A 24,007-nucleotide genomic window follows, 5' to 3' on the forward strand; every position below is an offset into this window, starting at 1 on the left:
TTTTTGACGGTATTTTGGAAAAGAACTATTTCTGAAACTGAGATTAGAGAAAAAATACTATAGCACTGACTTTGTTTAAAACCTTAATTGTCATTGTGCTGTTGAAAAATAGCTCTTCTTCCGTGCCTTGGAACAGAAGCTTAAAGTTTGGCAAAGGGTTCACCACTGCACAAGAAATGTGGCCCTTTTTCCCCCCCTCTTTTAGTAAGAAACCACACCAACTGATGAAGCTGACAATCTGATGAAAAGGGGTTTTTTTTGTTTTTTGGTTGGTTTCTGGCACCTGCTCAGCAAGGACGTTAACGGCGTTTGGGTAGCTGACTTCTCTGTGGAGGTGGTGGCCTGATGCCACCAAGCGTACGACGGAAAGGAGCGGACGGGGACTAGGAGCCTTGAGCCTGGCAACCCGTGCGGAGAGATGAGATGGAGGATGGACGGAGTGAACGGAGATAACGGTGCTGGGAAGGGTGGAGGAGGAGGACGGGATGCGAGAGACCGCTGGAAGCGGAGCAGGGCGGGGGCCGAGAAAAGGGAGGGAGAGAAAGTGCCGGACGTTAAGAAAGGCTGCTGAGCTCTCTCCTGGCAAAGCGCGCGTCGGCTTGCGCTGCCGATGTGCGCGGAAACGAGGACCCGAGGGCCCCGCCGCCCCCGTCACGGCCTCGTCCCCGCGGCGGCTGCCCGCGCGCGGCGGGGGGCCGTTGGGGGCGGCCGTTGGGGCGCGGGGCGGGGCGGGGGGGCGGGGCAGGGCGGCTCCCCTGAGGGGAGCGGGGCCGGGGCGGAGGGAAGGCGCCTGGCGTGGCGGCCGCCCCCTCCGGGAGCGGCGGCGGCCCGAGATGTTTAACCGGGCCGTGAGCCGGCTCAGCAGGAAGCGGCCGCCTTCAGGTGAGGAGGGGGCCGGGGGCGAGCGGGGCGAGGGCGGCCCGAACCCGATCCCGATCCCGAACCGCATCCCGGTCTCGAACCGGGGCCCGCTCGGCGGCGGCCTCGCCGCCCCGCTCCGCGCTCGCCCCGCCGCAGCCCGGGGCGCTGGCCCGCGCCGGCGGAGCGACCCCTGGCTTGCGGCCGGGCGCTGCCCCCGACCGGGAGGAAGTGCCGCCGAAAGGGGAAGGGCTGCAGTTTTCTTTTGACTGAGCGTCTGGGCACGGAAGCGCCCCGAAACGCCGCTCCCAGCTGTGCCGGGGCTGGGGGCCGGGGCCGGGGGCCTGGCATCGCGGCGAGCCCCGGCCGGGGAGCCGCCGGCGAGCCGCTTGGCGGGGGCGTAGCGGAGCGGCCGCTGGACGATGTCGTCGCGGGAGCCTTTGCTCGTTGACGGCCGCTTCCCTCTTAGAGCAGCGCTCGCCGCTCGGGAGCGTGGCAGAAAGCGTACTCGATAGCAGGGTCTTCTGCGATTTCCCCAAGCCTGCAGTTAACGCAGTACTGGAACAACAAACTAATGCTTTTAGCTGTGCGGTTCGTAGAGAACAGATCAGCTAATGAGAGTAAAGTGGAATGAAACACACTGTGGGTGAAAGCAGATGTTGCGTAGGTCTGCTACCTGGACTGTGCTAGTATGCCCTTATCTTGATTTTGATAACACTTGGGTTTAGCAATGTGGCATAGACTTAAGCTGATGAGCGTTGTTACTGGTGCTTCGTACTGCTGTGTGCTTGTCGGTTGCTTTTCAGGCCACGTTGAGCATAGCATAGCTTTAACAGTGGGGCACGCGTGCAGCTCAGCCCCTTGCGTGTGCTGTCCCGCCGTGCAGGTGGGGGGCCACCTGCGCGCAAAGCCTGGTGGGCTTGTGCAGGTGAGGCATGTAGCAGGCTACGTTACAAGCACGAGATCCATTAACCACGTTTCGGACAGAAGCAGCGTTCTTGTCACTAGAGCAGCTGCCCCGAAGAGGGAACTGAACTCTCTTCTAGCTTATGCCTCATCAGCCAAATTTTAGTTATGAGCTGTTGCATGTCACTGTTATTGGTAGTGAGGCAGCAGCCCAAAAGAGCAGAGCTTGGTTCTCAAGCTGAAACTCCCTTGGAGGAGCTTGCGTTCAGGACTGGCTTGCACTTGAAATGGAAGTCGCTGAGGCACAGTAAACACGGCGGGTCTGCGGACGGGCTTTCAGAATGCGCTTGTGGTCTGCTTGTGGTCTCGTGACACGTTATCTCTGATGCGGTAAGTTCTTTGACTCAAAAGAACTAATATATGTCATTGTAAAGCAACTGGGATAAAAATTACAAACTGAGAATCCTGGAATATCACACTGCTTTGGACTGTGCAGAAAGTTAGTGTTACAATCTTTCTAAGAAAAGCCAAACGTGGTATTTACCTAGGGTTTTGGGGGCCTGTTTTTTTGAGGCTGTCTGCCTAGTGAATATTTCCAGAGATGCTACAAAAGCAGAACGTCCATTTTATTTCCTTCCTTATAGTTAAAACTGGAATCCAGTAGCCATCTGTTGTTAGAGACAGTCAAAAGAGGATGTTGAGGCTCTTGCTTTGAACAACCAAAGCATGCAAAGGACAACTCTTCTGTAGTGGAAAGGTCTTAAACAATACAGCAGTTACTAGGAAAAAATTGTTGTATGGGATTCGTCCAGTGGCGCTTGGATACATGGAAAGTAAGGGATTTCTCCCTTTTTAGTTGCCTAGTTATGAAGTTTCCCGCTGTTTCATAACCTTGCATTATTAATTCCAGACCGGCGGTTGTAGCTGGATAGGCATTCTCATGACCGTAGGAAAAGAAAAGGTATTCAGAGTGCTTTTAAAATAGTAGTAAAAAGGTTCAGGGTTTACAGTTTTCTGAAACTTCTAGGTTTAAAAAAAAAAAAAAAAAAGGAGGGAGGGAAATGCAGGCAGTGTGATCAGAAGTTTTTTCAAGATAAGTTTATAAGAAATTGGGGAGGATTTTATTGATTTTTTTAAATGTATATAAATGTTGTGGACTGATGTTTAAACTTAGAATAATGAATAAGCTATTTATATGGTGCTCTTGTCATCTGTGGTGATGGTGTGCCTGCTGTCTGTCGTTAACAGGTTTGTAAAAGGTTTATGTGGTGAAGAGTCCACTAAAACCAGGCATTTTGTTATGTGATGCATTTAATATGATTCTGTGAAGTGCATGCATTTCTGCTATTCAATGCAATGTCACGAAGACCACAGCACGAGCAGTTTGAGAATGAAGGCTGTTGGGGGGACCGTTGTCGTGCCTAGCCCTGGAAGGCAGTGGGATTAGTGCATCTAACTCAATTAGGTGTGTCTGAAACTTTCTGAAAGCTTGATAGATTTCCTCATTTTTGTTGTGGTTGTTGAAAGGCCAGGGCCAGAATCATGAATTTTGATCTGTGAAGTTGTATCTTCTGGTGTTAACTTTGTATGGTTTCAGTCCAAGTTCCTCTTTGCAGAATGCAAATACTTGCTGTTTTTGATACAAAGTTTCATATGATAATTAGAATCATTGCTACACTTACCTTTACATGTATGGCTTAAAAAAGAATTTTATCCACAGGCCAATGCTGCAATACTGTTACTGGTAGGAAAAAACAGCTTCTCTAGGATTCTTCTCTAAAATAATGCTCTAGCTAACGTAACCTGCCTAGTTGTTAGCTCAGTATAAGGTTCTTCCCTAAAATAGTACTGCAGTCAAAATAAGCGCTTAATCATTTGCTGTGCTTGTACAAGCAACTGGCCATTGCGCATAATACAAATGAGTGTGTTACGGTCATATACTGAGTGGAAAGTTTGCTTCAGCAGAGACTTTACAACTGTACTTTGGTGAACATATTTTGTCTGCTTTCTCTGCTCTGTTTTTAATCTGCCTAAAAGACAGTGAGTGCTTTCCTATCCCATTGAGAAACAATAGATTTAATTTGCATTTCTATCATCTATTGTACGTTTTATGTATTACTTGTGCAGAAATATCCATAGAGGAACTGCTATTCTTTAATTTCCTTATTGTCACTCAGCTTTCAGTAACAGCAAATAACTACCTTTCACTTAAGTGATCAAAGTGGCATATATATTTTGGGTATTAAACGCTGGTATTGAGATTGTTGTTTCCAAGTGTAAATTATGAAATTTTGTCACCATTTTACCGAATAAAATTATCTTTATAAATGGCAAACAGAGATAAATAAGTTTCAGAGAGTTATTCATTTAGTTACAGTTATTGCAGCATTACACTCTACAATAAATTCTTTCAGAATTGCATTAAGTTGTACCTCAATGGAAGTATTATTTTTAAGGTAACTTAGTAAAATATTATGGGATGCAAATGTGGGTCTTAGCTTCTCAAGTCGTTTGTGAGCAAAACCTCTTTCCTGTCTTGTAAGGTCTTAAACATTTTTTTCCAAAAGTCACACATCAAACCTGCTAAATGAAACTACATATGGAGTAGGAGTCTGTGATCCTAACTGGGGGTCATTTTTACATTAGAAAAAATTTTGTGACTATTAAATGGGGGGTAATAAAAATACCCAGCAGTTTTAATGTCCTCGTAGAATTTCAGAGTTTTTCCAACTGTCTTGTATCATGTATAGCCTATTTACATTTGCACTGAAGGGGATGTTAATGTTTCATGGCAGTTGCAAAGAAACACTGAAAATGAGGGTTAGTGGTACTGAGCTCAGAGTGAGGGACCTTGAGCAGTGCCACGCGCAGCCTCCAGCATTCCCAAGTTGCTAGTGCGCTCCCGAGCATGGCTTTGGCCCTTGCCAGCCGTGTTGTCTCCATGCAGCTCGCAGGCTCGTTTGGGCCAGCCAGCGTTCCCCGTAGGCTCTCTGAATGCAGTTGGTTACTTTATTTTTGGGGGACCACTCAGGACAAGAGCTATGCTGTGCTGCTTGACTCCAGGGCCAAAGAATGTTCTCTGGCCTGTTTTATCATGATATACATGTGGTCCGAGGGACTGCCTTCATCACGGCACTGCATTTGATGTTTTCTGCCTCAGTATGGACTGATGGCCCAGATTCCCTGCTTCTCAGTTGGGTGCCATAGCCCAGGCTGAGCTTGCGTTATGACTGCTAGCAGGACCTGTGCTTGCTAGCTCAGCTCTGCACTACGGTGCTAGCGCGCACTTGCACTCTTGGATAACCTCTGCTTTGAGGAACTCTCAGTTTAAATTAATTAAACAAGGAATAACTGAAAAGGAATGCATCATATGAGCAAGAACAGGCAAACATGCTCTCAGTGCCACAGTTATTTTGGGGTTGTGGGGAGCTGGTTAAATGAAAAAAAAAAAATGAATAGCAGGATCTTAGAAAATGCGGTTTATTGGAATGGTCATTAGGAAGTCATGTAGTTCCTCCCTTTCAAAAACAAAACTAAGGCCATAGGAGGAGAAGGTAAGGAGAATGGGAGCAGGGTCATAGGAGAACGTGGGTTCGAAGGGCAGTGAAAAGAAGGGGAGGAGTGTAAATACAGATGGAGTTGGGTTGTGCTGGAGAGGAAGCCGGGGCAAATGATAGTTAGTGGAGGCTAACGTGAATGGCCAGCATGGAAACAGTAATATGCAGAGCACAGTGACAGCAGCTAGAGGGAAAGCAGGCTGGTGGTATCCAGGGTGCATGAAGGCGCTTGGCCTTGCCTGTGTCTGCTGGCTAGAAATTTTCTTAGGTTGTCATGGCACTGGGTCCTCCTTGCATGGCTTGGCTCACTGAAATACATGCTTAGCACTTTGTGCCTACTTTGGGGAATCTAGCAGTGCCACCATCACTAGCTCTGGCAGCCCTTGTGCAGAGGCCTCGTGTAGAGAGAAGACTCTGCTTCCTTCTTCAGAGCAGTTGGGAATCAGATATGAGAGTTAACCTTTTCTAGAGAGAAGCCCAACATGTGACTGTTCATATTCTCCAGCTACTTGTCTCAGAAGGTTTTTGCCGTGTTTTGTTTTGTTTTTTAAATGGTTGAGTAATCATCAAAGTCCCCTTGAAGTCTGTCTGGAAAAGGAAAATGGGGAATAAAATCTCACTCCCTTATGTTCCCTGGTAAATTAGTTATTTAACTAAAGGGAGAGCCTGGTTCTTCAGGGCTTTGCCCACAAGCAGCTGCGCAAAATGTTGCCATTCTGGCTGCAGAATAAAAGCTGTCCTCATTACAGTGAGAGTTCTGTGCACCTTTTCGGTGTGGAGAGTCCTTAAGCAGTCCTCTTAGCCTAATTTCTCATGGCTCACGCTCCCACTGTCTTCTCTAGGCATTTTGGGTGTAAGAGGAAAGGAAGCCAAGCTCTACTTTAGGGCTTTTCAAATCAGCAGGATAATTTCTGGGTTCTTCCTGAGTAATAGATTTTCTGATGGATAGCTATCAAACATTTTTTTGGCATGAGCAGCCTTGGATTTAATACCCGTACCTCTGGGATAAAGAGTTTCAAAAATGTATACAATCTCTCCTATCTATAAGAAAGCTAGTTGGCAGGTAAGTCATGGGCACAGTCCTGAACAACCAACCTATTGGAGAGGAGTGCCGGTGGACTTAAAAACAAGAAGGAAAAATCACCTAAATATCCACTTGCCCAATAGCAGGTTGACTCAGCTGGAGCAAGACTCTTTTGCCAGCTATTTGTCCTCCCATTTGAATAAGTTAACGTATTAGACCTGTTCTTCTGCTAAACAAAGCGTTTTTTTTTTTTTCCCCTCTTTCTCTCTTCTTTCTTCCCCTTCCCCCAAACCCCCTGGTGATGTTTCTTTTCTTAAAAATAAATTTCATGTGCGTGGCTGACCAGGATTTGCTTCATACAAGCCAATATCATGGACAGTGCCAGAAAAAGGTCCTTTTTACTGCACAGGCTGCGGTCATTGTGTTCCGCATATAAAAGGTGCTCGAACTCCTATAAAACAATGACAGTGCCTACTTCCATGCTCATGAATTATCTGACTGCAAGGCATTTTTTTTACCTCCTTAGAGGCAAAGCAGAATTCAAATATGTGTGTGTGTTTATTTTCAGTTTTATGGTATTTCCTTTTAAGAAAGCAGCTGCAATCCAAGGGTGAAGAGGGGAATGGGGAAGAAATGCATGTGATATTCATTGCTACTTACACAGACGGTGGTTTTTTTGATTTTCTAGAGATAAATGACAGCGAGAGTCACCCAAGCAGCAGCCACCAAACCTTGAAAGGAACCTCAAAATGGGCTACATCACTGGAGAACCTCCTTGAAGATCCAGAAGGAGTTAAACGATTTAGGGTTGCTATCTTAACTATCAATGTTTCTATAAACACAAACTAGGATTTAAAGCTGAACGACTCTTAGCATAAGCAGTGCAACTGTACCAGCACCATAGGCATACATCCCACTAGATACATACAGTGAGCAGAGGTGGGAGAGTTTTGGAGCTGTGGCATTTGCTGAGTTTCTGAGGTGGTGTCTTCTGCCCATTGTCACTAGAGCTGTGCTCTCCTAAGGCACAACTTGTAGTTGCATCTTTCCAATCAAATCTGTCACCTTTTGAAAGGATTAACAAGATGCTATTAGATTAACAACAGTCCTTGAGCCATTGATCTCTCCTGCCAAGCACTGTTTATTACTGAAGACTGATCCTGCATTCTTTGTTCTCATAAGTGGTCCTTACTCAAGCAGTAAGTTACTGCAAACTGATACTGAACCTGTACAGCTTTGTGGCTCTTATTCTGTGTTGCAACAGCTGTACTGAAGGAAATCCCTTTAACTTTACCACAATTGTGGGCTTGTGTAGCTCAAAACGCAGGCTTGAGGCTTAATTAGGTGATGTGGCAAGTCATTTTTTTCAAGGCCTTTTGTCCGAAGTCAGAGGGATTAGCTATGTGAATAGGAACTACCTACTAGAATATGGTGTTGTGGAACCAAGCCCTGAGACCGAGATGAAATGATTTCCTGCCAGACTGGTTTAAAAGTGATGTAAACCAGAATTATAAAATTCTGTGTGATTTAGCATTCTTAAAAAAAAAAAAAATAAAATAAAAAAACCCACACACACACAAAAAAACACCCGAAAAAAACTTGGTACCAACACGATATTTAATCTCTAACGTTTAAAAGTGAAAACTGAGTATCTCAGAGCTATAAATATTTCAGTCGTTGCTTTTTATAAATAAGTTGAATGTACTTTTTTCTCATTTTAAAATGTGCTTTGCTTTAGAAGGATCGTGCTTTGTTTAGACACTGCTTAGAGAATGCAAATACAACTTGTGCTTTGGTTTATTTAAGTGAATTTATTGCCGATGATCATGTTTAGAAACACTTTTATTTGTAGAGTTTTTACTCATTAAAAATATCATAAAGATACTAGACTAGAATCCCAAGTGATTTGTGGCTCTCATTAAAATAGCTTGTTATACTTACCTGCTAATGAAATCTTCGTGTATTTTTGGATTTTCCCCTGAGTAATGGATTGTGAAATTGCTTGAGTTATTTAAGGGAAACTGAAGAAACTCTTCTTCTTAGTTACTGATAAGCTTTATGATTAAATGTAGCTCATTCTTCGCCTGAAATGTGCTCTTATAATGCCAAATATGTTATTGTTCGTTTGTATGCCAGAGTGTTTAGATGCTACCAATGCAGTGGTTCTGTTATAGTGTATTATGTAGACTCAAAGCAGCCTTAGGCAGGGTCTAGTTGTAATAGCTATAGTAGGACAAGAGTAAAACAACTGAGAAATTGGATCCTAACATTTATTCAATTTTTTTTTCCCCCTGCCCCTCTCTTTCCCTAGGAATTTTTAAAGAAAGAATTTAGTGAAGAAAATGTTTTGTTCTGGCTAGCATGTGAAGAATTTAAGAAAACACAGGGAAAAAAACAGGTATGCTTTCTAAATCGTTTCTACTTGTCAACAAAGTTTCTAGCAGAGTTGAAGCTATAAGGTTTCTGTTACACGACTGCTGTATTCCATGTGAGTGCAAACGAATGTATTTGAAGGAGTTTCACTGAAATCATCCTGGTGGAATTGTTCTGAAACAAAGCTGGATTTTATTTCAAATCAAAACGAAATGCTGAAATTGTCAAGTTTCCCATATTTTGAGAACTCAGAACTTTCTGTTGTTGCTTTGGAACAGCAAAAGGTTAATTTCAGAAATGTTATCTCATCTTGTTTTAAAATGCAAAGACATTTAATCCAATAAGCTTTAAAGCATAATGGATAGTATATGAAAATGTGCAACACTGCAATTAATATTTTAGTATAACAAAAATAAAAAGCAATGCAAACAAAGTGTTTCACCATACCAAAGTGAAATGTTTTGCATTATCAAATTACCAAAAAAGTTGAGTGTTCATTTAGATTTTTGTTTAAATTTTTGTTCAAATTGATATATACCTACAGAACACTTACATTTTCATGAAAACTATATTTTTCCAGTACAAAATATTCCACTGAAAGTTTTTTCAACCAAGCACCTCCAAAAACTTTTCTCCAGTGCTCGGGTCTGAGTCTACATTTATATTTAGCATGAACACAGGATCCACTTTCATATTTGAGCTTTAAAACATGTTGAGTCAGACCTAAAATCCCTACCATGTTTTGTTTGCTTGTTTCTGAAAGTGTTTTTGTGAGTTATTTTGTGGACACTCCTAAATCCCATAATTTTTTTTCAACCTTCCATTATGCTTTTCACATGTATCCTGGCAACGGATACACATGTATAGCCCCTTCTGTGCTCCTCTGGGCAAAGGAAGTAGAGTGCCATGAGGAGGTCGGCCTGGGGAAATGCTACTTAAACCTGCCTCAGATGGGACAGTACGTGCTCTGTCAGAAATATCAGGATGGGAATCTGGTGGGGGAACCAGGCTATTGGAGGGATTCTAAAGTACTACCCAAGAAAACTGTCTCAGTTCCTGGATCTGGACTATAGGACTTCCTCTCATAAGGTCAGTCAAAAATTTTCAGCTGAAACTGTTCTCCAGCAGAATATTGGGTTTCCAGCAAAACATTTTTGAGAGGGGAATTTATTTTTCACTGAAAAAGCACTCCCCCCAAACAAAGCAATTTACCTGTTTCAATTTTCAGTGTTTTTTGGTATTGATATCTCCATCAAACCCCTCCAAAATGACTGTTTTTTGCAAGAACAGAAAAACATTGCTCAGTTTGACTGCAGATCTCGTAATATTTAGCACTACTACAGCCATGCGTATTCAGTTGTTTATCCTCCTTCACTAAGGTCCATGCAACAGGCATGCAGGTACTCTTCAGAATATCTAGTAACCAGCTGCAGTAATCTGACTGCAATAGCTAATCAGGCAATTTTCCTGTAGGATTCAAGGCAGAAGGAGAGATAAAGGCAATGAGATGGGATAAAAAGAGAGAACTGTATGTGCTAGATGATGCTATCATGGCAGCAGTGTCAGTAGCTGGAGTGAGGATGCTAGCCAGGCCTGCGAGGGAGTGTTTCACCTGCAGCCTGTCAGGAGTTGGCTTCCTGAGCAATCCGGTCTGCACAAGCCCAGGACCATCAGTCCCACTGACCTAGCTCGACTTTGGCACAACAGCTAGTGCAGATCTCATTACTGTCAGGCTGTGGCAGAAAGCACTTTATCTATTTTGTCCCCATATGTCCATATGGCATCTTGACTGGTATGCTCACTGTGCTGGGCCTGGGATTTGGATATTCTTGACCTTTTTCCCTACTCTATAAGTAACGTTTGCTTTCTGAGCTAGGGAAATTCAGTCAGCATCACAGTTTGTTACCAAATGGGAAGAGACTTTTGGTTTGTACAGGCCAAAAGGTTTTCGTATGTATGTTGCACAGTTTTCTTGGTAGGAGATGTGTAGCCTTTTCCTGATTCCCTTTAAACAGGTATCAAACTGGTGTTTTTAAATGAAAATGGAAAGGTTCCATGTTCTGCAGTGGAATAAGAATCACATTTTCCCTTGTTAAATAATTTTCATATTTTTATTTTCCAATTGCTTTTTTAGGATTGTAAACAGTAATGCACGAAATGGTAAAAAGATATTTAGAGATAATAGCTCAGTGAATGCTCAAATGGATTACCAGACCGAGTGGACAGAGATGTAACTAGGTTCCAGTTAGCTTCAATTAGTTAATACCAGTCATTACATACTGTAGTCAATCTGGAGTCTAGCACATCAAAGCTTTTACAACCAGGTCGAATAAATATGTTTCAGAATGATACAGACTCACAGTAAATTTTTACAGCTACTGCTTATGGATGGCTTTGTTTAGATAACTTACAGCGCTAGAAAAACCACTAAAAATATAAATATTTCCAGTGTTTATGATAGCGTGAAGTGTGAATTTGTCTTCTGAAAGTGATTTTTGCAAAAATTGCTTTGTATCTAATGTGACCAAAGGAAAGTATTCCAAAACCAAATCTTTATTTATTTTATAATCTACTTCTCATTAAAGCCATATTGGTAGGATGTTAGGTTCTGAAATGGACTGAATAAGAAAAAGAAGAGAGTGGAAAAGAGGTTCCTGGGTGTATGATTTTTGGTTCTTCCTGTAGTCCCAGGACTTAGAAAACCTTCTTAAATATGGCTCTACCTGCGTAATGGTAGCTAGTAGCTGCAATGTGTGTCACGGCTGCAGAGATCAGGAACCTTTTCACGTTTCCTGGAAGTATGCTAATAAGAAACAGAAAAATATATGCAACAAATGAGCTCTGTTACTATCAGGCATACATCACTTGGGTGATTTAAAAAAAAAAAAAAAAAAAAAAAAAGCCCTGATGAGCCTTTGGTCTAAACAGTGCCAGTTAATATATTAGTATTCTTTGCACAGGAGATATTCCCAGGAAGCTGATAATCCCATATGAGAATGATCCCAGAACATTTTTTCCAAACAAAGATCTTCAGAGCAGAACTAGATTAGTGAATAATTATACGTCCCTCAGCACTATTTGATTACTGTGTTATGCTTTGAAACCAGCACAGCTTTTCGCTGGAAGGACTCCTTCCTGTCCTGACCAGTGCTCTAACCACCACCTTGTTGCATTCTCTTGTATTCTGTCCTGTCTGGAGACTCCAAGGGTTTGTGTGTGTTTTCTTGTTTTGGTGAGCTAATACAAAATGCATGCATGTTTTGGGAAGGAGGGGTGATTTTCATCACCTGCAAGGGCAGGCAGGAAGTAGACTGCATCACTGGCCCAGGCAGGTTTTAGGTGGACTGGATTCTACCTGTTTTCTTGCAGCATGGAAGCACAAACTCTTCACCTCAGCCTGGGGAACATCTCTGTGGTTTAAAACAGAAAGGATATTCTTTCTCTGTAATTGCTTTAAAACTGAAGTTAAAATAGAAATATGATTTTTAGTGAAGATTGGGGAAGGAATTGTCAAGTCTAGTTGGAACAGTGAGCTCTGCTACCATCCATATAGTCCCCATCTTAGGACACCTGCTTAATTATGAGATGGGAGTGGTAGGGACCAGAGTATAAAGTTTAACTTTAATTATTTTATTGGAATTAGTCATATGGAGTTGCATTTGTAATTGTTAATGAACTAAACAGCACGTCCATTGTGCTACCTCCCAAGGTTAAAATGTTTCTTCTCTTGCGAAGGAGCTTTAAAAATAAATTACAAATTGAAGTAAGAACTTCAAACAACAGAGAATCTTTTCAGCTACTGCTGACATCCACTAAAATACTTCTATTGAGAAGTTCTGCAGAGAGCATTTTCAGAACAAAAAATATCTATTCAGGAATTTTTTCTGCCACTTCCTATGTGGAATGTGGCAATAGTTAAACAGGATTTAGTAATGTTACACAGCTGTTAACTCCTGGAGTCTGCGTCCTGATGAGCATCTGGGACTTCCATTCACCTCATTTGGGAGCCACACATGTTTGAGGGCTGAATTTGACCTTAGGAAAGGAAGTGGGAAAGAGTATTTTATCCACTTGAAATACTGAGGGGGGTTTCTGTAGACAGAACTTTGTATTCCGAATTGGAATTTGGCAGGGATGCTGGGGTGAGCACACCAGATGTAAGTGAAAAGTGCCAGAAGTCTTTTAATAACCACCCGTGAACAAAATCTCAGTTTAAGTGCTGTTTAAAATACAGTCCCCTGCGCTGAGGCATTAGTTTCAGGCTGATACAGAACAAAGACTGCGCCCGCTGAACTGGTAACGTCACTTTCTTCTCTGCATGACTCTGGCTTTTCCTCAATGTCAGTTGGGGGTGGGGGGGGGTGCATAAAGAAAGACTGGCAGCTTTAGCCTGTACTTGCATATTTTTTAAATTAATTTTAATTAAATGGATGTGCTACTGAAGCATAGACATAGCATAATAGTTGTTTCCATGTGCAGCAGAACTTTTAAAGTTTGGTTGTGCATTTCCATATTCTCCATGCCTATAATGTCAGGTCTCCTGCATCCCTCCAGTGACCCCTCTCCCTACCGCAGCACTTTCACTTCCTTTCTCATTCTGTCCCTCAAAATCCAGAGATCCTCCCCATTTCACCAGCCTCCCACACAATCCTCTTGTTCCCCACCATGTTCTCTAAACTTCCTCACAGTACTTCTAGTTTCTCTCATGTTTCCCCTCAAGCCTTCCTTTGCTCTTTCCCCACAGTACACAGCTTGCTCCTGTGTTCTCCATGCAAGAAACATCATGGGTCGTGGCTGACTTGGAGCTATGTATGTATTGATTAGCCAACCGCTAAGTACGTACTGGCAGTTCAAATAGAGTAGATAACTTTTGAACATATACTGCAGCTCTTCCTTCAGTGGTTGTGCTGTTTTTTCTGTTTCCTTTTTCTAGCCACTCTTTTCCATGGAATTAATAAGAACGTAATTATTTTACGGTCCTTTACCCGTCTCTGAAATATGGTTAAAATTGGACAACAGGTTCAAAAATGATTTAGGAAGGAATGACTGATGGCACAATCGCTTGGGCTTTTTCGTGCAGTAGCTAAAGGTAGCTGGTATACTGCACTAAGGCTTTAACTTCACCAGTTAAAGCAGTCACACCTCTGAGTGATAAACTAGTGGCATTTTAATTTAGAACACACTTAGTTGACCCAGTCCTCCCTGACCTGTGAAACGGCAAAGACTGCAGATCTTCATAAAACAGTCCGTTGTGACTAACGGGCTTGATACATGTCTAGTCTTATCTACTAGATGAATATCTGTTTTAAAAAGGAATACTGTTGGGAAATGTGTGTCCCTCTCAGCACTGACAGAGTTAACTCTTTAGACCTTATGAATTGTCAGACATATGTAGCTTTTCTTTTAATTATCCCCAAATGTTGATTCTGAGCTTCAGAACAAGCTTAGCTGTTGATTCTTAGTAAAATATAAAAGAACTTCTGTGACTTGTTCATTTGTGTAAGTGCTTCCTCCGTCAGGCCCACTTCCTATCAAAGAAAGTCCTTTGGTTCATGTTGCTGTAGAGATACAGTTGCTCATTAAAAATCCGATGAGAAATATTTACGAATATTCACTGGTGGTTATCTTATAGTGCCTGCTGCTATGGAGGCCTTGTTTTAAGCATGCAGAATTCAGAGTGCTGAAATGAGGCTTACGTCATGCGTGGCTTTACAATGTGCTCTCACTGGCTCTTTCCTTTCTTATCTCGCGTTCTGGTCAAGGGAGAATTTCCATTTAGTTTCAGAGGATTGTGACCATTTGTATACTGCTCTGAAGCTGAAGAATGCTAGGTAGTGTCAAAACATAATCGTTGTTACTGATTTATCAGGAGAAGACCACTGAAGCAGGATTGCTGAAATTAGAGCAAACACTAACAAACTACTTGAGGCCAGTCACACCTGTCCTAATTTATCAGCTTTCAGAGGCTCTTGAGAATCTTGTCTTTACCAGTAACAAACGAACAAAAGCTATTGAATTTTTTTAATCTTGTGCACATGAGATGCCCTGAGGTAAAAACACAGTTATAACGAAACGTGTTAGCTATATTACAAGGTGATCTAACTATAGTATGCATTATACACCAACTTTGCTTAGTTTCTGCCTTGTAGTAAGAATAAGTTTCCACAGTGTTTCTTTCCTCTGGCTTCCGTGCATATGCTAGTTATCATTAGTAAAAATAGTTCTCTGAGTAGTGAAGACAAGGCCTAGTTAATAATGCTGTACGGTTTTACATTGGATACTCACATTTGAACATCACAACCTGCTGTTCACAACCCAGCCAGGGGTGCTGAATACCCCTGGCTCCCACTAATGTCAGTGTAGAAGTTGGCCTGCAGTGATATGTTTTTCCTCCAATACAAATGAATATACGTATAGAAGTTGATCTATGTATATTTGTTTTGTTTTCTGAATTTGGACTACATTTTGTTTTTAAGATGTGGACCTCAAGAAGGAAGTGAGCTAGAGCTGTCTCAAAACGTAACAAATACAGAGAATGTTCCTGAAATAACTAATTATTTAAATAACTGTCCTTTTGTAGATGCAAGAAAAAGCTGAAGAAATTTACACAACTTTCCTGTCCAGTAAAGCTTCCTCTCAAGTCAATGTTGAGGGGCAGTCCCGTTTGAATGAGACAATTTTGGAGACGCCTCACCCTCTGATGTTTCAAAAGCTCCAGGACCAGGTAAAGTTATTTTCTTCCAGAACATGGCTTCAGTAGTTTTTGTCAGCTTTTAATGGACGCTGGGTTTTATCTGGATAGGCTTTCTAAGCACAAGCTAGTGTAGGAAAGATGGGAGCCTCCCTGCTACTGCCAGTGCTACGGAGCAGGTGTGCAATCCAGCTTCTAGGTTGATGCAGAGAAAGAAAACAAGGGGTCTGGTAGGCCTTGATTTGCGTTGCTTCCACTTTGGGGCTACTAGCTCAGTAGCTCTGTCAGTGGTTGCATGATGATCCAAGTTCTTGATCCTGTCTCGGTAGGGCTAATTAGTGAAGAGATCCTTGCACAGCCATGCTAATTCCAGGTCAGGACTTGCCAGGAAAATTGGATGCAGTTTGCTTCTGGGTTCTTTTATTTCGGATTGGGAATCACCCAGCTGGCTAACTTTGTGCCTGTTTCCCTGTGTAGTTGCTTGCACTGAGTCACTGCTAGTGTTTGTTTCAGTAGTTGCCACTGGTTTCCTTGAGATCTCAAGATTCTGTTAGGATTTTTCTCCTTGCTTTGTTTTGGTATTTATATTGATATAATAAAAAGCAATTTCGTGCAAAAAAGCCCCCTCTTCTCTAACACACACAACCTAGAAAAGGAGTTGGTATCTGCTTTGCCTTTTCATCCAAAACTCAGGAGCTCTCATAGAAATTGGGCAACTTTTTGCAGATACGTCTTTTGGTGGCAAATTTTCTTAATTTTTATCATATTTTAAAGTGCAAGTTATGATGTGAGTCATTCTCATCTGCAGCTTTGCAACACTTATCAGCCCTTTCCAACACTGCAATCTGATCTATTTTTAATTTCTGTACCATCCTCAGGACTACCTCTATTTTCCATTTGGCTCTTTTCTTTGTCAGAAAAGCAGCACAATGGTTTAAATAGCCTTTTCAACCTGTTTCACATCAGCTACTGATACATTAGTCGGGCACTGGCTGGATTCATTGAAATGGTCTGAGGAGCAAAGGATCTGCTGTCTTTCAAGCAGATTCCAAGTCATTAACAGTGGGAATCTCTGAAATCCAATTTCCATGTGCGGAAGCAAAGTTTTTCATAGAACTTTTGACTTGGGGGAAAGGGAAAGAAAATGTTCTTGTAAACCTTAGTATTGCAGTTCAGAGCAGGTGATTATGTGGCTATGATAGTGAAGCTGCAGAGACTGTTGGAGTTAAAATGTTTTGCAGCTTTATGAAGGAGTGGGCACTAAATACGCAGGGATTAGTAATACGTGAACTGGTGACATACTAGACCAGCAGTAGAAAAAATCCACTAGTGTGGGGAAGAATGACTTACTGAAGAAGAAGAAGATCTGAGCTTTTAAAACCAAATGCAGAACACTTATAGGTTGTTGCAGGTTTCCACTGCTTGAGGCTTCTGTTTATTGGTGTTAGATAACAGTTTGGAAAGAATTATATTCTTCTCTTGCTTTCAATCCTTATAAAGAGTGGTATAATTTGATCTCTGAAGAACAGTGTTAACTACTGCTGGTGCTGTATGCTTGAAGTACAAAAAGTCAGAGTTTCAAAGCAACAGTCTAGTTCCTAGCCTTAGTGGGGCCTAGCACTTCAGTTCTCCAGCAGACTTGTCGATCTAAATGGGGCTACTTGTGGGGTGTGATTCTATGTGCATGGGACAGTGCTAAACAGATACTTTAGAGGCAGTCGTTCATGCTGAATAAAGTGGTTCATAAATCTCATACATTTCAAAATATATATCGAGGTAAAAGTTCCTGTTCCACAGAGGTGATGAGGAGGGGAGGGAAAGGGAAGATTCTGCTTTTGCACATGATAATAAAATCTCTTTGTTATATACATTTGACTGGCCAGACTCTAGGGCTGTTATGAGAAGGTTTTGCTCTTACAGTGTTCTTCCTTTGTGAGAGATGTTTTAGATGATACTAGGAATAAGAGGCATCCAAGGTCCTAACACTGATTTATGAAGCTTTAATAGGCTATGTCTTCATTAAAAGCAATTATTTTTCCTTGAGTTAGGTTGATAAATTTAATTACACTGTCGTTAGCCAACCCCATCCAGGAGGTGTAGCTTTGACCTTGCTTAACTGCATTGAGCTGGGTCTCCAGTAGGAGTCTACATCAAGATGGTGAACTTTTCTTTACGTTATTTTTGATTTATTCAGTGTCTAGCTTATAAAGCAAGGTTTCAACTGTTTTAAACATGAACCTAAATGTTTAAATATGTAAACAAGTAATGGTTAATACAATGCTCCATGTCATTTATTTTGTAAGGAGGATATTCCGGCTCAAGCAGACAAGAACAGTTAAGTTTTTTGCCTGTTTGCCGTTTTGCGTGTTTGCTGGTTCCTTGAGAATGTGAAAAGAAAAAGCAGTTTGAGATTTTTCCTCATGAACATCAAGCTCCAGTGGTATTATCAGTTAGAAATGAGGCCCATAAAGCTAAAGCTCCAATTTTCCACGCATGGAGTGTCTAACTGTTCTTACTGGAGCAACTCAGAATCCAGAAATTCCTCTTGGAAACTTAGATACTCTGGGTACCATAAAATGTAATCAGTCATGAAGCATGGCTCAGAGAGGCTCCTCCAGTGAAATCATAGTCAGAGGTTGACGGAGGCTTTAGTTTCGCCTCAAATACAATTTTGAGGTTTTCCTTTTTCCTTCCCTACTGCTTCCAGCCAAAGCAAAATACAGTCCTGACCTTGACACCTGAAAGGATTCCAGACTCCTTTCCTCAACCCTTTTGTTTTCAGAAAACTCCAAATTAGTTCTAGGTTTTTGATCTGAAATGGATAAAAATGGAAAACAGTTGTGTTGAGGAATGAGTCTAAACTCAAGCCCTGGGAGAGAGAAATCTATCCTCGGTCTGGCTTCAAGCTTCCATGCTGGCTGTGTACTGGCTGCAGGAAGAAGGGCAGTTCTTGAGCCAACGAAAAGCCTAATGGTAAAAGTTTTATCCATCTGCAGTTTTTAATCACATTTTAACTGGCAAAGTAGATCCGTAACAGATCAGCTCTTTGTGGCAGGTTACCAGCAACGTTTCTGGTTGGGTCTGAAACGGGTTTTGTCATTCAGTTTTATCCTAATCTAAAAAGGATGTAAGGATTGGCATAAGTTTAAAAAGCATTGGCTAATCCAGTTATTTCATTCTAGATTCAGTTGGCAGTTTCAGTATTTCTTGAAATTATTTGGATGTTTTTCTTAATGTTCCAGTGCTCTGCATGTGTAATCAGCTATTCTGTAATGTTCAAGTGTGACTGCAGTTAGGGTTGACAGGTTAAAGTGGCATAAAAGGTAGCTTTTTCTTCAGCTCTGCTTAGTATATCTGGTGTCTTCCTACTGCCTCGACAGAATGACATCCTCACTAGGTGTTACTTCTTGTGGCTCTGTGATGCTAATGCTGCTGTGGAAGGGACCAGGTATTGTCCTGGCTTGTCTACACGTGTAGTTGTTAACTAATCATGAGCTGTAAAATCCTGGCTAGTGGTGATGGCATGTGACCTCCCACCTTCTGTGTTAGGTTTTCAAAGCTGGCTATCATGAAAAACATAAATTGACTCTTAAGCTAATATAGACATTATTGCAAAACAATGACTGTGGAACCCATAATATTGTTTGTTGCGTACAGCCACTTCGAGAATTTGAGATGTATTTTAATGTCATGCTTTTTAGCAATTATGTTTCAGTGCTAATAGAACAAAAATACAGTAGAATTCATATGCTGTCCTTCTCATTTAAAATCTATTTTTACTTGGGTCATTGTTTTCGTGTTGTTTTTTTCTCTTCTCCAGATATTCAATCTCATGAAATACGACAGCTACAGCCGCTTCTTAAAGTCAGACATATTCCTAAACCATAAGAAGTCTGAGGAGCAGGAGGAGAATTCACCAGAGGCTCAGACTGCAGCTAAACGAGCATCAAGAATTTACAACACATGATACAAAGAACCTCTCTAGGAGAGGCGATAAGATGACTAAAGTTTCACTCAGGAACAGTCTTTAGGTTTATAGCAGTTGCATTTAGGTTTTTAAAAGCTGAGAACCTTTTTAGGAGATATTTACTTTCTTAATTGCTTGAATGACTAATTGTTTTTGCATGATGGCTAATAACCAAGCACCCAGGGAAAACTGTTTCCTAGCTAAAAGGCTGAGGTATTCTTCCATAGCATGAATTGCATTTCATATTTCACAAGTTAAAATGCTTTCAATTTCTGTATTTTTATGAGGTATCATGAGGATAAAAAAAAAAAAAAAAGGAAGTCTTTTTTTTTACCTTCTCATTTTTATTGGTGATCTGCTTCTACATTCTGAATTGCTGGGAGAAGCTATTGAGGAGTACCTTTCAAGCTACTTTGTGGATGAGTCATTCATAGCCAACTTTATCATTAAGGCACAGCATCTTTCAGGGTTAAGTTTAATAAAACCCAATCTACTCCTCCCTTCCAATGTAACCTGTTCTTTCAAGGTGATGTCTGTTTTGCTTTGCCTTTGTTGATGAATCAAAACACTTATTTCTTCGGTCAGGATTTTCATTTTTGTATTTTTTTTAATTTTCCCAAATTCTTTTGCAGCAGACAATCACCTTCTTCAGAGGACAGAATAACCAGTATTCCCATGGTAACAAAACCTATAAGAGAGAATGAATCTCTGAAGAATTTTCAACAGCCATTAGGAGATCTGGTAGATAATACCCGCTCTGGGGACCCTGATTTCCACAAAGCTTGACTGGGCATGTCCTGCACTACAGCAAGGTTATTCATAGCATCATTGTCAAATGCCAGTACTGGGAAGCATCTGTTTTTTCGTCCATCTCCTGAGCAATCCTGCTCTGCATGGCAAAAATCCTTTTCCAAATGACCAATCAACAAAGCCTTGCTTTGTTCCATTTAAAATGTTCTAATAAAATCATCCTGCCTAGTTTTGTTTGCCCCTGGGATGAATTTGAGGGTTTCCTAATCACAAATATTGATAGCTGCAGTGGAACAGGGAATTAACCATGTGGTTCAGCCATTCCCACATCAAGCTTTAGCGGAAGGGGAATTTATTTCTGCCCAGAGGAATCAATGATGAGACGTGAGAGTAACAAAGGAAAACTCTCCCAGTGAGCCTTCCGTATCATCCTGGACTGTTTCAGAGCTGAAAAGCACTTTTTTTGACATATATTTCATATATTTTTGAATTAATTCACTGCAAGACTGCTAAATTGCAGTTTAAATTGGAGAAGTGTATTAGCAACATGTTTTACTTAATGCTTTGCAGTGTGTAGTCTAGCTCTGTTTCGCATTCTCTTATTTACTCTTTCATTTTTTTGCACTGCCTTTCTTGACCTGTCTAATCAGATTGCAGGTTCGCTTTAGATAGTTTTATAGTTCTCTTTTTCAGGAAGGCCAGATATGTATTACACATTACTGTCACCGTCGATGTTTTGAAGACTAGGGCTAGGTCATAATTTTTGAGGATGCAAACTCACTTGGTAGACTTGATTATGACTTTTTTTTTTAATATAACTTTGAGTCACTCTTGCAGGTGATATGTAAAGCAAATTGTTACTGTGGGCTCTCCCACAGTGACATGCAGGAGTAGGAATAGGAGTCCTGATTGAGCTAGAAGACCTGTTCATTTTTAAGAAATTAAAGAGGTCAGTCCATCAGTATGTATGTTTTAAGATGTCATTTTTATGCACTGAGTACATTTTCCTTCTGTGCTCCCAGAGGATTAAATGGTGAAGTCATCTTGCTTCTGGCACTTTCAGTGGTACTTACTTGACCTCATGCTTCAAGTTAAGTTGTATGTCAATGTTTTGCTGAATAGGAGCAAAGTAAGCACCGGCATGAGTTCTTTTGCTGTAATGGGGCTTAGGAAATGAGATCAAAACCCTACCTTTTTCCAGTTCTAGACTTGCCAGTTATCTGTAATCTTCAGATTACCTCTTTTAATATTCGCTATAGTAGCCAACTCTTAATTTCTGCCACAACAGAATACAGAACTTCTGGTACCACGGAAGTCTTTGAGAGTGGGCTGCTTAACCACATTTAGGAGTTAGGCTTTGTCTATTGCCAGTAATTGCAGCAGAAGTGTTGGTGCTGGTATGGATGCACAGTAGATTCATCATATAGATTTTTAAAAAAAAGATGAGCAAGGGAGAGGAGTATTTGGCTATCATGTTTTAAAATAATAATAAAGGAAACCAGAGGCTCTATAGACAGTGGCAGGGACTAGAGGGAAAACACTTGTTCGTAGCTGCTTATAAACAATGTTTTCCTTGACAATATGCACCCTATCATGTACTGTATTATCTGCTCAGTAACAGCAAATGCCTCATAGGAGTAGACACAAAGGTGTTTTACTCTACTACCAACCAGAGGCTACTCAAATGAGGAAAATACATTTCCTAGTGGCATTTCAGTGCCTATGCTTTAGAGCTAATATACCTAAATCAACAGAAGTGGATTTCTCTCACTCAAAAGTGAGAGAAGTTTTGTGCCTGATTATCCTGAAGTCCTACCCTAATGTGTGTTCCTCAGCTAAAAATTAAAATATTCTGCAAATAAACTAAACCATGTTCTGACCCTTGTTTCATGTTTTGAATGCAGTTTGGACCAAGATCACTTCATATTTTGCAGTTGTCCCATTTTCTGCTTTCAATCTCTGTTAATGTTCTTGCTTACATTCTCCTATAGTCAGTACTTTTTCTCATGGAAGACGGGAAGCTGGCAGATGGGAAGACGGTGTGTGTTTCACTTCAGAGTCAACCGTTGTCCTCAACAAGTTCCAGTAAGTCACCTGAACAGCAGAAGATAGTTCTTTTACCTTCATCTCCCATTTCTCTGTTTCCATTACATTTCTTCCATTGTGCTTGTTTTCAGTTGCTAATGCATTAATGTGAGAAAGAGGGTTTGAAAGACCATAGGGAGAGAGCGAGAGAATGCTTTTAATACTGAAGTCTTCCAGTTTGGATAACAGTTCAGAACCTGCTTATTTTTACTGAGGATTCAGATTTTAGTGAACTTTAAGTTAAGTGGGTATTATTTGCATCTGCATTAAGAATGACTTGGGTCTAGGATGGAGAGAGGAGATTGTGACTCATAGCTGAGTAAGGATAGATTTCCCTCTTTATAAATTGTTTATACTTTTTTTTTTATGCTGAAACAGAGCAAGTCTCACAAAGTCAATTAGTTTTGCCAGCTGTCTGCCCCCTGACTCACCGGAATGGTTGTTTACTTGAGAATATTCACTACCCTGTCCCTCTTAAATCCAACACAGTTAATGTCCAGAGGCTCCAAGTGGTCTTGCACTGCTACAGTTAAAAACTGTGGAACCTCCTTTATCCGAAGGATGTGTGTAACTTTACTGCGTTGCCTTGGTGAGCACTTCACAGTCACTCTGTGAATTCTGATCTCTGAAATGTAGAAGTTTTATTAATAATTAACTGAAAAAGTTTTTCATCAGTACTACTACTCGCATCTTGCCTCAATTAGCAGTTAGAGAGCCCAATACTAGGTGTTTGGGATGGTGGGGTAAGAAATAGGGTAAGGCATTTCACAGAATTTGGTTGCTCTCCAGAGAAATGAAATGATTGCCAAATTTAATAGCACCCTCTACTGGTTCTTGGCAAAAAAGACATTTAGGGAGATAGTGAAGTAAGGCCGCAAATAAAGGAAAGTTAGAGCTGTTTGGTTTCCTCACACTTGAAGGTGCACTTTAGACTGCAAATGCAGTTAAGTTAAAACTATACTAAAATATTTAAACGATTCTGCTGTTTATTAAAGGTAGTTGGTTTTGCTTTGTATAATCAAAACATACTCAAAAATCAAGGGGGTCACTATGTACCTGAAAACTGATTAAAATTACATTGAAAGCTGGCATTAGGGTAGATCGTGTCGAGCTCTAGAGCATATATGAGATGAGAAAATTAACAAAACAACCTCAGAAAATGGCCAGCATTTGTTCCTCCTTCTGCTATTGTTCTTCTCTTAAGCTGTGTGCATTTCAATCTGTCATAGATGAGACATTTCCTAAAGGAAATGGTGACCAGCATGCTGAGTTTTGTAGCCCAAGCGCAAGGAGTAGATGCAATTAATAACTTGTTTCTATCATGCTTTTCTATTGCTTTAGCTTTTACGGAAGTAAAATATTTAAAATTCAAAATATTGCCTACCTACATTCCTGTGTTACACTCTGGCCTCATGAGGCTTGTCTCTTTTTTTTTTTTTTTTTTTTTTTTACACAAACTTGAGAATCAGGTCTTTTTTTTAGAAAAAAATTAGTTGAGAAAAACAATTCTGCATTGGGGAGAAACAGGGAAGGAGGATTCCCAGCATTTTATGTTTCAAGCAAAACCCATTTCAGTGTTGATCTATTATGGATAATGTTTGTGATCACAGGCTGATCCACAGCTGCTTTGCAGTGATTCCATTCACAGAGAATCCTGACATACTCGGTACACTGAAATTCTTGTCAATAGAATGCCCTTACACTGGGTGAGAAATGCACAGAGCCCATTATTATTTTTTTTTAATTAAAATTCCAGCAGCGTCTAGCCAATCATTTCCTTACCGGGCTGTGGCTTC

General features: G+C 41.1%; 1 protein-coding gene across 1 annotated transcript; it reads left to right on the top strand.

Moving 5' to 3' along the window:
• Positions 1–744: 744 nt before the first annotated feature.
• Positions 745–22,005, top strand: RGS10 (regulator of G protein signaling 10). Its single transcript, XM_068951593.1, has 5 exons — positions 745–882; positions 7,034–7,152; positions 8,657–8,743; positions 15,299–15,442; positions 19,230–22,005. The coding sequence occupies exons 1-5, from the start codon at positions 834–836 to the stop codon at positions 19,374–19,376; spliced, it is 546 nt and encodes a 181-aa protein (XP_068807694.1). The 5' UTR covers positions 745–833; the 3' UTR covers positions 19,377–22,005.
• Positions 22,006–24,007: the final 2,002 nt, after the last annotated feature.

This window comes from Struthio camelus, chromosome 7 (genome assembly GCF_040807025.1).
Source record: "Struthio camelus isolate bStrCam1 chromosome 7, bStrCam1.hap1, whole genome shotgun sequence".
Lineage (NCBI taxonomy): Eukaryota > Metazoa > Chordata > Aves > Struthioniformes > Struthionidae > Struthio > Struthio camelus.